Here is an 11,698-nt window from a genome sequence, read left to right on the forward strand (position 1 = left end):
CCCAAAACTTCTCAATTAGCCTTAAAAAACGGGGTTGGAAACCGTCCCGGACAGGAGCTCCTTATTGTATCATATTTTTAATAGGAGCCTAAATTTCTTCTTTCAAAGAAACTTCACAAAAGGAGAAGTTTTCTTCTTCAGATATGCAAGGATCAATTATGTTTGAGAGATCAAAACCATAATTGTTGATCTGTGTAAAATGATTGAAAAACAAAGAATAAATTTGGTCTATGTCCGATATCCATAGACCCGATGGGTCTCTAAGGGAATTGATTGAATTGATGCTTTTCCTATTTGATGTTGACGCATGGAATATTCAGTGTTTTGATCATATTCGCTAAAGAATTTATCCCTGAAGATCTGTTGATAGTAAACATTTCTTATTTCGTACCATTTTCCATGTTCAGCAATTTTTTTCTAAGTTTGTAGAAAAGTTTCCGGATTCGTGGATATTCTCTATTTTATTATTTAGAGATTTTATATTTTTGTGAATATTTCTTAAAACTTCGGTATTCCAATGTCCTAAACTTGAATAGGACAACTTAATAAGTCTTGCCTTTTGCCACCATCACTAACACCACCTCAATATTTTGCTAATTTCATGCTACCTTTTCAACACAGTTAATTCAGTCGTATTACACTTTATTTTGAAGTATTTTGATGTTAGAGTATGTTACGAAATTCAGGGCACTAGGATTCATCAAAACTCTCCACACCATGAACGATGTTAGAGAATGTTACAAAATTTAAGGCACTAGGGATTCATCAAAACTCTCCACCACCATGAACTTTTATGTCAAAGATCAACACTTATTATATAGAATATTCTATGATCAAATCCTAAAGGATTCGTACGTGGAAAAAGCTAAAGTCCTCTGTGCCGAAGGCGCACGAGAGATTAAGCTCAAACTGAAGGTCTTTAGGTGATACCTAATTACACGTATAACAAAGCTCAAAATATGGCAAAACAATAAAATTTCAATATTTTGATCAAATGAACAACCAACAATTAAAGGATAGAGCTAGCCATGAATGAAATCATGATTGAAAAAAACTTGCATCGGTCGGGAGTTTGGTTTGAAATACACGATCTACATATAGGGAAATACTTATACGGCTAAAAAATTTATTTTCCAGATTAACATACGGCTAAAGATTCTTCATTTTCCAAATGTATAAGTTGATAATATCCAACTTACGGTTGAGAGTTCGTTAATTTCCATATGTAACAACAAAAATATCTAACTTACGGCTGGAGTACCTGAATTCTCAGCTTCATTCTATTGTTTACTGCCATGAGTTTATCCATGAGTTTATCCATTCCTAATGGTAGGTAGTTTAGGAACCGAAAACTGCATTCTAATTTCACCAAATTTAACATACTTAAGCGATCAAAAGCAAGAAAAAAGAATGTCGGGTTTTTCGAATCTTACCCAACAGAAATCATTGCTGGAGGATTAACTGATGTTTGAACTTCTTGATTAATCAATTCTTCAATTTATTATGGGTTTCATCATCATTATTACCGATGAAGAAGAGAACAAGAATAATAAGTTTTAGGTTTCGTTTTTGTTTTTATACCGCGTTTGAATACACATTCAGAAACAACTTTTCGACTTCTTACAAGAAAATAGTTTGGGTTTAAAAATTTCAGAACGAATTCTGAAAGTAAAAAACTCGACTGTTTGTGAAGCAAAACACCTTTGCTTCTGACTACTGCTTTTGGTATTCAATCGTGCTATTAGGTTTAGTTATGGAGAAAGGGTAATTTTGACATTTGTATGAGATGGCCTCCTCCTATATCCTGTTTCTGGACATTTGAATCCTGTTCAGCCCCCAAAATCAAAATATTGCAGCCCAATCATAGGTTTCATCCTAATAACCTACAGCCTGTACAAGTAGGTTGTTCGTTGCTGGTCGAGTCATGTGGCTCAATAGCTGGTACCGAAATAATGTAATCTGGATTCTGGACTAAAAATCTAAAATGGAGGGAAGTCTCCTCAAGTAAAAACCCTTCCTTCTTTCCGTCCTCGATCAGAAGTGAAATTCCTAACCCTAGTCTGAAGAAAGGTATAAGGTTTGTGGATTTCATCCATTCTTATATGATTTTCGTTACTTACTAGTTTGGTTGAATGTCAAAGTTGTAACAATGCATGTACACTGTTTGATGAAATTCGTAGCTGGAAGTTTTTTTCTTTTTTTTTTCTGTCAAATTGATGCTTGCTAAGTGATGGTAGAAATGGGGTAAATTACTAACTAGATTGGACTAATTCTAGGTTTACGAATTTCTGTATATCAGTTCCTAGCCTGAAGTTATTGAGAATTATTGCTAGAGATGGTTTACGAGACTGTGTTATCAAAATGCATGCGCCAAGTCTTGTAACTTTCTATCACTCGGGTGATGTTGCAAAAGAATATATTTTATCTAGCTTTCTTACACTATTGGAAGTGTCTCTTTACTTTGAATGTGAAGATGGAGACGAAAATTATGCCACAAGGATGCAAAGGGTGGGTCATGAGGAAGCAATAAGTCAGTTTCTTGGAGCCCTCGCACATGTCAAACGTCTAAGTGTTAATGATACAGCGGTACAGGTATTCTTGCGTGCTGATATCTTCAGAGTAGTTAGTTTTTCTGCTTATTTTCTTCTTCAGAGTAATTTACTTGTTAATATTGCCTTGTGGTGAATAGGCTATCTGCTTTGCCAATAAGCTGTTAAACCATCTGCCAACATTTCATAATATGAAACACTTGGAAATACTTGATGTACCAATCAGTGATAAACCAGTTATTCATCTGCTTAGAGTAACACCTAATCTGGAGTCACTCGTATTTAGACTGGCAAGTGTACTAAACTTCTGATTCTGCATACTCATAGTCTCGTTGGATAAATAACTAAATAAGTTCTGGGTGTACACTTGTTAGTTTACTATGTCTGTCGTAATTATTCTTTTGATATTTTTTTCTCTTTTCTGTTTACAAATTCAGCTAATGGATGACTATGGCGAGGTCCCACCGACACTGAGGGCAATACAGATGATGAAGGCGAAGAGGACTATGAGGAGGAGGATGCAACTCCAATGAGGACGAAGAGAACCGCAACAGTGAAGATGAAAGGTGATGTTGCCAATGCTGCCGAGGAAGATGGCAATTATGAGAGTGAATACAGCCACAAAAATGTAGATGATGGTTGGACGCCCAGTATGGTCGATACTGGAGACTTATTTACAAACCTTAAATCCGTTTGCTTTAAGCAATTTTCTGGAAACCTAAGGGAGATGTGGTGGGTAAAAAATTTTTTGAGGAGCGCAAAAGATCTGCAATCCATAACCAACTATGTAAAGGTGAAAATATGAACGTTTGGTAGAGATATACCAAGTTGTCCAAGAGCCGCAGCAAATTGCGCATTTAAAATCCGCTTTTTGAGGAATCGGAAGTGGGAGTTCCTCCAAATTCACAGCAGGAAGGATTTTTGAACTTCCAAAATAAGTAGATCTTCACACCTGATGATAAGGCTACCGACGATGCATCAATGAAGACATTGAAGAGACTAGGGATGATGCTTCAAACAAGACTTGGATCCGCCCTGTTATGTTGCTGTAGGCATCATGGAAAATGAAGCTTGTGCTGCGGAGTAAGAAATTTGATATGATTTCAGTTAACACTCAGTTGATCATTCTATCCAGGTTTTCATCAGTTCAGATAGGATTTGGTGATCATTCTACTGAGGTTTTCTTCCGTTCAAGTGCATGTCATATTTGATGCTGTTACTGGGCCTGAGACACGTGTGGGCTTGATGAGGTTACTTCTTAGGCATCTGAAATTTATTGTCCAATGTGGCAATGTGTTGACAATTTTTCGTTTAATTATGTTATTCATTTTTCTTCTGAATGTGCATTTGCATCTTCTCAAACTGAAGAATTAGTGTTGAGGCGATCCAAGAATTCATGTGTTCATTTATTTAAAGGTAGTCCAATGAGTTTGCAACTTGCAAAATAAAATTAGGATACATTCATGGCCAATAATCCAAATAATAAACATCTGACCTCCCAAATTTTGCTAATAAATAATCCATTCAGTTCACATTAGCACTCCCATTTTCAGCATCTTGAGAAGAGATGGATATTGGGTTCTGTTCTGTTATTACACAATGACAATCCAGAATGCATTAAATATGCTGCAAGAGTAAGTGTAATTATTGAGAGTGTGAACGATCCATGGCATTGCGGGCCTTTCAGCAACATTTTCTTGAACACATGACAATGCAATTTTCTCGAGTTCCAACAATTTTCTGTACCCTAGTGGCCTTGTTTATATAACCTATTCAAATGTGCAAGGGATAGATTACTGATCATCCTATCGACCTTCAACCGTTGTTATAGTGAAATTGTTATTTGAGCAGTGAATCGGTTGAAAACCAGACTTATCTGATGATCCTGGGGAAGAATACGGAGGTTCTTTCGGAGCTGGACGACCAGTTTCACTGCCAAGCATGGTATCCACTTCAGCCATGGTTGGCCTATCTATTGCTCTGTTCTGAACGCATAGCAGACCAATATGTACGCATTTCATCACTTCTGATGGAGAATACGAACAACCCAAAGCCTCATCAACAACCTCTGACCACTTGACTTCATTCCAAAGACTCCAAGTCTGAGACACAATTTTCAAATTATAAGAAGCTAACAATTCATATCACATTAATCCACCGTTGAAGAGTTGATAGTTATAAATACTTACATGAAGTAGGAGGTTTACAGGTTGTTCAGGACTGTAAAAGCTGTTATTTCTCTTACCGCTCACAATTTCTAGTATCAACACTCCGTAACTAAACACATCCGACTTTTCTGAAAATTTTCCTCCCATTATGTACTCGGGAGACATGTAACCACTGCATTCAATCGTGAATACACGTTATGTGATAGATAGATTGATGAGTGAGAACGATTATTGAAATTTAAGAGGATGATTAAGGAAACATGGAGCTCACAATGTACCAACAACCCTGCTAGTATTAGCTATAATTTGGTCACCACCAAATATCCGTGCCATTCCAAAGTCTGAAATTTTTGGGGTCATGTTATCATCCAGTAAAATGTTACTGACTTTCAGATCTCTATGAATAACTCTCAAACGAGAATCGCGGTGAAGGTAAAGAAGGCCCCGAGCAATCCCTCCAATAATATCAAAGCGCTTATCCCAATTTAGCTGTGCTTTGTTCCTTGGATCTGCCGTCAGTACAGACATCAGTGAGTTAGCAGCAGTTGAAAGTTGATTTGTGCTAAATGTAAACATACATGGAAGATGGAACTAATTTCAGTGATATTTTCAGGATGTTTCACATGTAAGGCTTCTTGAAGATTTGGTAGCGAAGTAAAAAGAAACAAACCAAATAGAAATGCATCCAGGCTTCTCTTTGGCATGTACTCATAAATTAACATGTTTTCTTTTCCTTCAGCGCAACAACCCAACAGTTTCACAAGGTTACGGTGTTGAAGCTTGTAGATTAATACAACCTCGTTCTTGAACTCTTCAATACCCTGTTCAGAGTTTGTAGACAGTCTTTTCACTGCTATTTCCTGCCCGTTTTGTAGTTTACCCTAAAAACCATCCATCATTTAACGATTTTAGATATCACGAATGTGCAATAACTTGACCACTATTGTTATATTAATCAAGCACATGTAAACTTACCTTATAAACTAGCCCAAAACCTCCTTCTCCCAACTTATTTTTCAAGCAGAAGTTGTTTGTAGCAAGGGTTAAACAACCGAGGTTGAATATTTGCAATTCCTGTGTTTCTCCTTCTGTTTTACCATCATCAAACATGTTTGTATTTGGAGAGTCCTTGTAAGTAGCCTTGGATTTCAGTAATTCAGTCAACACCCCTTGAAGTCATTTATAAGAAAGTTAAGAGATAATTAGACAACATAATTCATAAGTACAATTAGGCTGAATTTATTTGTGACAGTCGCAATAACAACATTAACAGCGTTGTTCTGATATGATGCAGTATCTCCTGCCAGAAGAAAGGAACAGGAATACTTACCTCTTTTATTAGCCTTAATTCTCTTGAACAGGTAAATGTATCCTAAGACGCCCATGATAGTTGCCACCAAAATGAACACAGGTATGCTGATCTTCAGCACTAGAGTATTTCTCTTTCTGACTGAAATTTTGAAGACGTAGTAAGCAAAAATTCATTCTAGTCATAGGGCTAAAACATCATAATATGTTGAGGAGCTAGGGCAGGTCTATGTGTCAGCACTAGATGAAGATGATGTCAATTATTATAGAGTCAATTCTAGCTGGTTGAATTAGTGATTGTGGTTTATGATGTGTTATCACCATTCTAAGTATGTGGTTGTGGCCTTGATTACATAAGTTATGCCTGAGACGGAATGACATCTTACAGTGAGGAAAACCTCCCTGGAAGTAGAACAATTGGTTATAATGGTGGTGTCTTCTTCTTAAAACATATTACATACCTCCAGCAGGAGATACAGGTACAGGACTGCGAATTTCGGTAGCTGCATGTCTGGTGTAGAAAGTTGCTGGTCTCCCAGGCGATGCAAGTTGATTGAAGTTCATTATAACTCCATCCCAACATTGACACTGGTGGTCAAAGTTGTAAGCATTGCAGGAACATTTAGCCTCGCAAGCTGATTTGCATGCTTCCGCGCTAGTGATTTCTGTAGACAGCTGGGGGTTATCAGGCAATTTTGAGGTTGGGATTGGTGAAAACACATCCTTACTCCCACATTGTAATGGCGTGCTTCTTACACACCCCCCAGATGAATCTTGGAGACTCCAATTAGTAGGAGATCGTGGGGTAAAACCCGGCAAACACTCACACTTCTGAGTATCCTGGTTACAGTTGCCAAAAGGTCCACAAACACCATAGACATCACAGAATCGTTTGGGTTCAACCCAATACATAGTCCAGTTATGCATGCTTTCCGACCATGTAAGTTGCTTCATTTGGCCGGAGAGATCCATAACAAATCTAGAAATAATAGACTTGTTGTAAAAAGTAAAATTAAAAGAACTAAAATTGTAAATGGAATTTAATCTCAGATCAGGAACTGAACCAAAACTTTTTGATTTTTCATCCCACTCCCCACTATTCCAGAATAGTTCGGAGTTGTTCCAATATATAAAATACTGATTTGTTCCATTTGATTTTAGGCCGTAAAATCCCGTGGCTGGATCTTCTTGATTTCTCCACGAAGTAAGCTGCTGAGTTTGGTTAGTTTTTTTATTGAACCCAAGTTTTCCACCAGGTAACAAAGTATCAGTTGGATAATCAAAACTCCGCCAATACACAACATTTTGATTAGAACGATCTCTTAAAACCAAATTTCCATCATCACCGAGAACTACTTCCATTGTATCCAGAGTACTTGAAGCTAAATTAGTAGACCAAATTGGTGTATTATTAAAATCACTAAGTAAAACCAAGTTCCCATCTTGAAGTGTTAACTTTGAAGAAAATGAATCAAGAAGAGGTGCATCTCTGTTAGCAACCCAAACAACGGTTTCAACTGAGAATTTGTACCAAATACCTATATAGTAATTCTGAGACGTACCTGGTTTGAAGAAACCCAATACAAATCTATCATTCCGTGATATGATAGTTTGATCTCCACTTAGAGAATCACCTACAGAGATTGTATCCGTGGCAATTGTATGATGGGGTTTACTGCACATGACAAAACCAAAAACTAGAATAGAAAGAAAAAGCCATGAATTGTTTCTTACTGTATCCATCTTTACCCGAACAATAATCAGAACAATAAAAAAAAATGAAAGCAATTAAAATAAGCATGATTCTTATTCCATTGACTCAATAAAGTGCAAGTCAAAGTTATTCAACGGAAGAATAATCAAAATGAAAGAAACAAGTCCATAGAAAAACATGTCACTTGTAGAAGAATATTCAAAATGAAAGAAAAAAAGGTCTATGGAAGGACAAAGAAATAGACACAAGTATCTTGAGCTTCCTTCCTCCTGACTTCCAAGTATTGGACCAACCTCCCATCCCCTACAGGTACACATGATCATTACGAGTCTTAACTACAGATAGATCCCGTAGAATATGTTGTCGCTACTAGATAGAGTCTTTTGACCAGACACTGGCACACAGCTACGCAGCCAACCCATTATCCATAACCACATGACCAATCGAACCAGATAACAAGTCCTAAACTGCAAATCCTGCACAAGTAGCTAGGTAGGTTGTATGTATGTGGGTACCGTGTCTTTGTAATTGAGTAAACGTTCCCAAAGTGGTATTCTCTACGATGTAGAACTAAACCTTAAGCACAGATTAAAAGCAACTATTGAAGCCTAAACTAAAGCCTTATTCTGTTTGTGAAAATTTCGCAGCTCTAGTCTGAAGATTTCATCCATTTTATTATGATTGATACAAAATGAGTTTATCTATTTCCTTACACATTAGTCTAATTGGCACAAAATGAGTTAATCAAACTTTACATAAACAATAATCTGGCAAACCCAGAGCAATAAAAATGAAATCAATTAGACCAAGCATAATCTTTTATTCCATTGGCTCAATGTTTACTGTAAGTCATCGAATAATTTTTTTATTTTATGGTTGTGCCTTGCTAATCAAAATGAAAGAGAAACAAGTCTTTGGTGGGAAGACACATACACTGATTATATATCGCATAGTGAATGCAGACTTGCAGTTGCCTTCATTTATTCATTCCTCCATTTGATTTTTGCTTTGATTATTTATGCAACATTGAGAATTCCGCTTAGAAGAAAAAAAAATTGAGCCGGCACCGGCACCGGCACAAACAAAATCGACCAGGTAACAAGTTCCGAACTGCAAATCCTGTACAAACTCACTTATTCTTCATCGTGATTCCTTGAAATCAAGATGTTGGTGTTCCACCCCACTAAACTCCCAACCAGAAGTGTATTGCTGATGGTCAAATCGAAGAATTTAATGTGATTCTGGTGGGGAGTATAGAAAGATGGAAGATCAATATCTAATTTGTAGTATTGATACTACTTCCATTATCATTTTTAGAGAGAAAAAAATTTCAATAACAGATTGGATCTAGAGAGAGGGAGGGAGGAGACGACGACGGCAAGGTCTGTTTGGTGAGAGTAGATACAAGATTCCCAAAGTTTATATAGTGGTCACCTTGCCGACTTGATCAAGCCCATGGGTTCCATCCCGTGTTAATAACGCGTTTGGGTACAAAAGTAGAAGTCAGAAGTCCAGATATTTTGCTTCACAAAAAGTCGACTTTTCTGCTTCTAAAAGTCCTTCTGAAATTCTACATCCAAACTGATTTCTTTTTTTTGACTTTTAAAAGTCAAAAAATACTTCTGGATGTGTGTAACTTTTCGACTTATATAACTTCTTTGGATACTAACGCGTTCAGATCCCAATCTGCTTTTGACTTCGACTTCTGTAGAAGTAGAAGTCAGAAGTAGAAATCATAAACAAAACTATTTTGGTTCACAATTAATTTTTCGACTTCCACAAGTCGTTTCAAAATTTAACAGTCAATCTGACTTCTGATTTTTTAACTTATAGAAACCAAACAGCTACTCCTGATGTGTTATTCAAAAAGGCTACTAGAAGTGGAAGTGTTTTTGTTCTAGAAGTCGCAACCAACATGTTTTGCTTCACAACAAAGCCAACCTTTTTGCTTTATATAAATCATTTTGAAATAGTGTAGTCAAACTAAGTTATAACATTTTTGTTTTCAGAAATCAAAATACAACTTCTGGATTGGTATCCAAACATGCTATAATAATAAATTAGATTTTTTTTAATGCAAAAGATAAGAAACTTTATTAACTTAAAATTGTCTAGTAAGAATTTGACACTCCTTAACGTCAAGGGGTTTGTCTAACCATATTTTAGAAGCATTAAACTTCATGTTAATTTCGCGAGCTTATCAGGTGCTTTATTACATTTCTTTTTTGAAGCATGCTTTATTACATGTTCCAAGAATGAAAATACATCGCCAATTGTCGAGATATTAAATCATGACAATAGGCACCGAGAATAATGGTTTCATTTACCTGTGCAATTGTGGTTGAAAAATTGCATGCTTATGAAGCTCGCAATTCCTTAAAGACCTTTTATATGGATATGTGTAATTTAAAACTCCCTGCCCACAAAAATGTCAGACATTATGCTTGTTCTGAATCTTGTACTCCTTCCATTACTTTTACATTGCATCCCCTCCAGAAACCTGCAAAATCTCTTAATATCAGTCTACTAGCTTCCTGCAAAATGTTTATTATGATCGTAAGAAGTATTACAGTTACTGGTATGGCTAAGTGCCAAATTTACCGCTTAACCAAGCCTGTTTGCCACTTTTTTTTTCTTTGATACACTGTTTGCCATAAGGGTGTCAACGGATGTCCCAAAACTTTGGTATTCGTTCGAATTCGCATTCAAAAAATTAAATATTATTCGAAAATAGTTTTCGGATTCGGATATCCGGATTATTTTATCTGAAAATGTAAGTAACCAGATACGGATTCGGATATGGAGGTATTCGTATCCGAAATATCAGTATCCGAAATTTATATATTTTTTAAACCTAGAAAAATGTAGATCGCATATAAAATAAATAAATAATTATTTAAACTTCGGCATTTTGTTAAATTTTATTAAAATAAATAAATAATTCTTTTAGTTATAATTAATTTTTATTACGTAAACATTAATCTTGTACAAAAATAAAAATATTTTTTTTTTTTTTTTGATTTCGGATCGGATAATTATCCGATATCCAGATAGAAATTCGGATGCAAATTCGAAGTGGAAATTGTTATATCCATTCGGATTTCGAATCACATTCGGATAGTAAATGGTATTTTTGGATTTTTATTTGGATAGTACCCTATCCACATCCATATGCATCTGTTTACACCCTTAGTTTGCCACTTTGTCATACCCATAATGGATACAAAAGTGCCAAAAGTCATGAGAACTGGCTCAAGACAGTTTAGCTTGGCCAAAATTCTCCATAAAACAACAGTAGTGATACACACATCAAAGTTGTGTACCACGATCTGCACCGTAAAAAAATTCAAGGACTGTTAGGCCAGCCCTGAAAGAGAGGAGGTGGGACAAAAGATGGGATCCACCACCAAATATCCTCCCACACAAAAATCTCGGTGCAGATCAAGGCGTTGGTTTTCGTATACCCAACATTTACGACAAAAAAAAAAAACTTTACGAGAAAATATAAGAGACCGAGTAAGGAGTCTACTGACAGGGTGCAGAAGATCCACGGAGGATATTACTTCTGAGAAAAGCTTTTTGGATTTAACAGACGGTCAACATCTGTTCTGGGAAAAGCAAGCGAGATTAGTATTTTCACGGATGAACGGTCAATATGCATTCTGAGAAAAGCACTTTTTGATTAACGGTGGTGTGTAGATCTGGCTTTCAGGAATATAAAACCATCTCTCCTTCTCTTATTTTACTTGTTTTCTTTCTATGAGAAATTGGGAGAGAAAGTAAAAACCAGAGAAATTATAAAATTAGTCCTTCTTTACTTCCTCCATTTAAACCATCTTATACTTCTCAAGAGGAGGAGGGAAACATGTTTATTCGAATTCTTAAAAGAAAACAGTAAATATTATGGAGGTGCAAGACTTATTCTCACTTCTTCTTCTTCTTCTTCTTCTTCTTTAATC

General features: G+C 36.1%; 2 protein-coding genes across 2 annotated transcripts; one reads left to right on the forward strand and one right to left on the reverse strand.

Moving 5' to 3' along the window:
• Nucleotides 1-1,881: 1,881 nt before the first annotated feature.
• On the forward strand, nt 1,882-3,849 carry LOC113313856. Its single transcript, XM_026562640.1, has 4 exons — nt 1,882-2,077; nt 2,277-2,592; nt 2,690-2,839; nt 2,987-3,849. Exons 2-4 carry the CDS (start codon nt 2,362-2,364, stop codon nt 3,080-3,082), a joined length of 477 nt encoding a protein of 158 aa, XP_026418425.1. The 5' UTR covers nt 1,882-2,077; nt 2,277-2,361; the 3' UTR covers nt 3,083-3,849.
• Nucleotides 3,850-3,986: 137 nt separating this feature from the next.
• LOC113313854 (receptor-like serine/threonine-protein kinase SD1-8) lies at nt 3,987-7,728 on the reverse strand. The gene is made up of 7 exons (XM_026562639.1): nt 6,487-7,728; nt 6,048-6,167; nt 5,693-5,886; nt 5,388-5,598; nt 4,989-5,226; nt 4,739-4,889; nt 3,987-4,651 (listed from the first exon to the last, which is right to left on the reverse strand). Exons 1-7 carry the CDS (start codon nt 7,706-7,708, stop codon nt 4,355-4,357), a joined length of 2,433 nt encoding a protein of 810 aa, XP_026418424.1. The 5' UTR covers nt 7,709-7,728; the 3' UTR covers nt 3,987-4,354.
• Nucleotides 7,729-11,698: the final 3,970 nt, after the last annotated feature.

Source organism: Papaver somniferum, chromosome 9 (genome assembly GCF_003573695.1).
Source record: "Papaver somniferum cultivar HN1 chromosome 9, ASM357369v1, whole genome shotgun sequence".
Classification (NCBI taxonomy): Eukaryota; Viridiplantae; Streptophyta; class Magnoliopsida; order Ranunculales; family Papaveraceae; genus Papaver; species Papaver somniferum.

Bases quoted from the DNA above. Each gene is read 5' to 3' on its own strand.
- LOC113313856 (XM_026562640.1), top strand. From the start codon at position 2,362: ATGCATGCGCCAAGTCTTGTAACTTTCTATCACTCGGGTGATGTTGCA. The intron at 2,593-2,689 runs GTATTCTTGCGT...TGTGGTGAATAG, and splicing joins TTAATGATACAGCGGTACAG to GCTATCTGCTTTGCCAATAA. The intron at 2,840-2,986 runs GCAAGTGTACTA...TTACAAATTCAG, and splicing joins AGTCACTCGTATTTAGACTG to CTAATGGATGACTATGGCGA.
- LOC113313854 (XM_026562639.1), bottom strand. From the start codon at position 7,708: ATGTGCAGTAAACCCCATCATACAATTGCCACGGATACAATCTCTGTA. The intron at 5,887-6,047 runs GTAAGTATTCCT...AATGACTTCAAG, and splicing joins AATTAAGGCTAATAAAAGAG to GGGTGTTGACTGAATTACTG. The intron at 4,890-4,988 runs GTGAGCTCCATG...GATTGAATGCAG, and splicing joins AGCAGGGTTGTTGGTACATT to TGGTTACATGTCTCCCGAGT.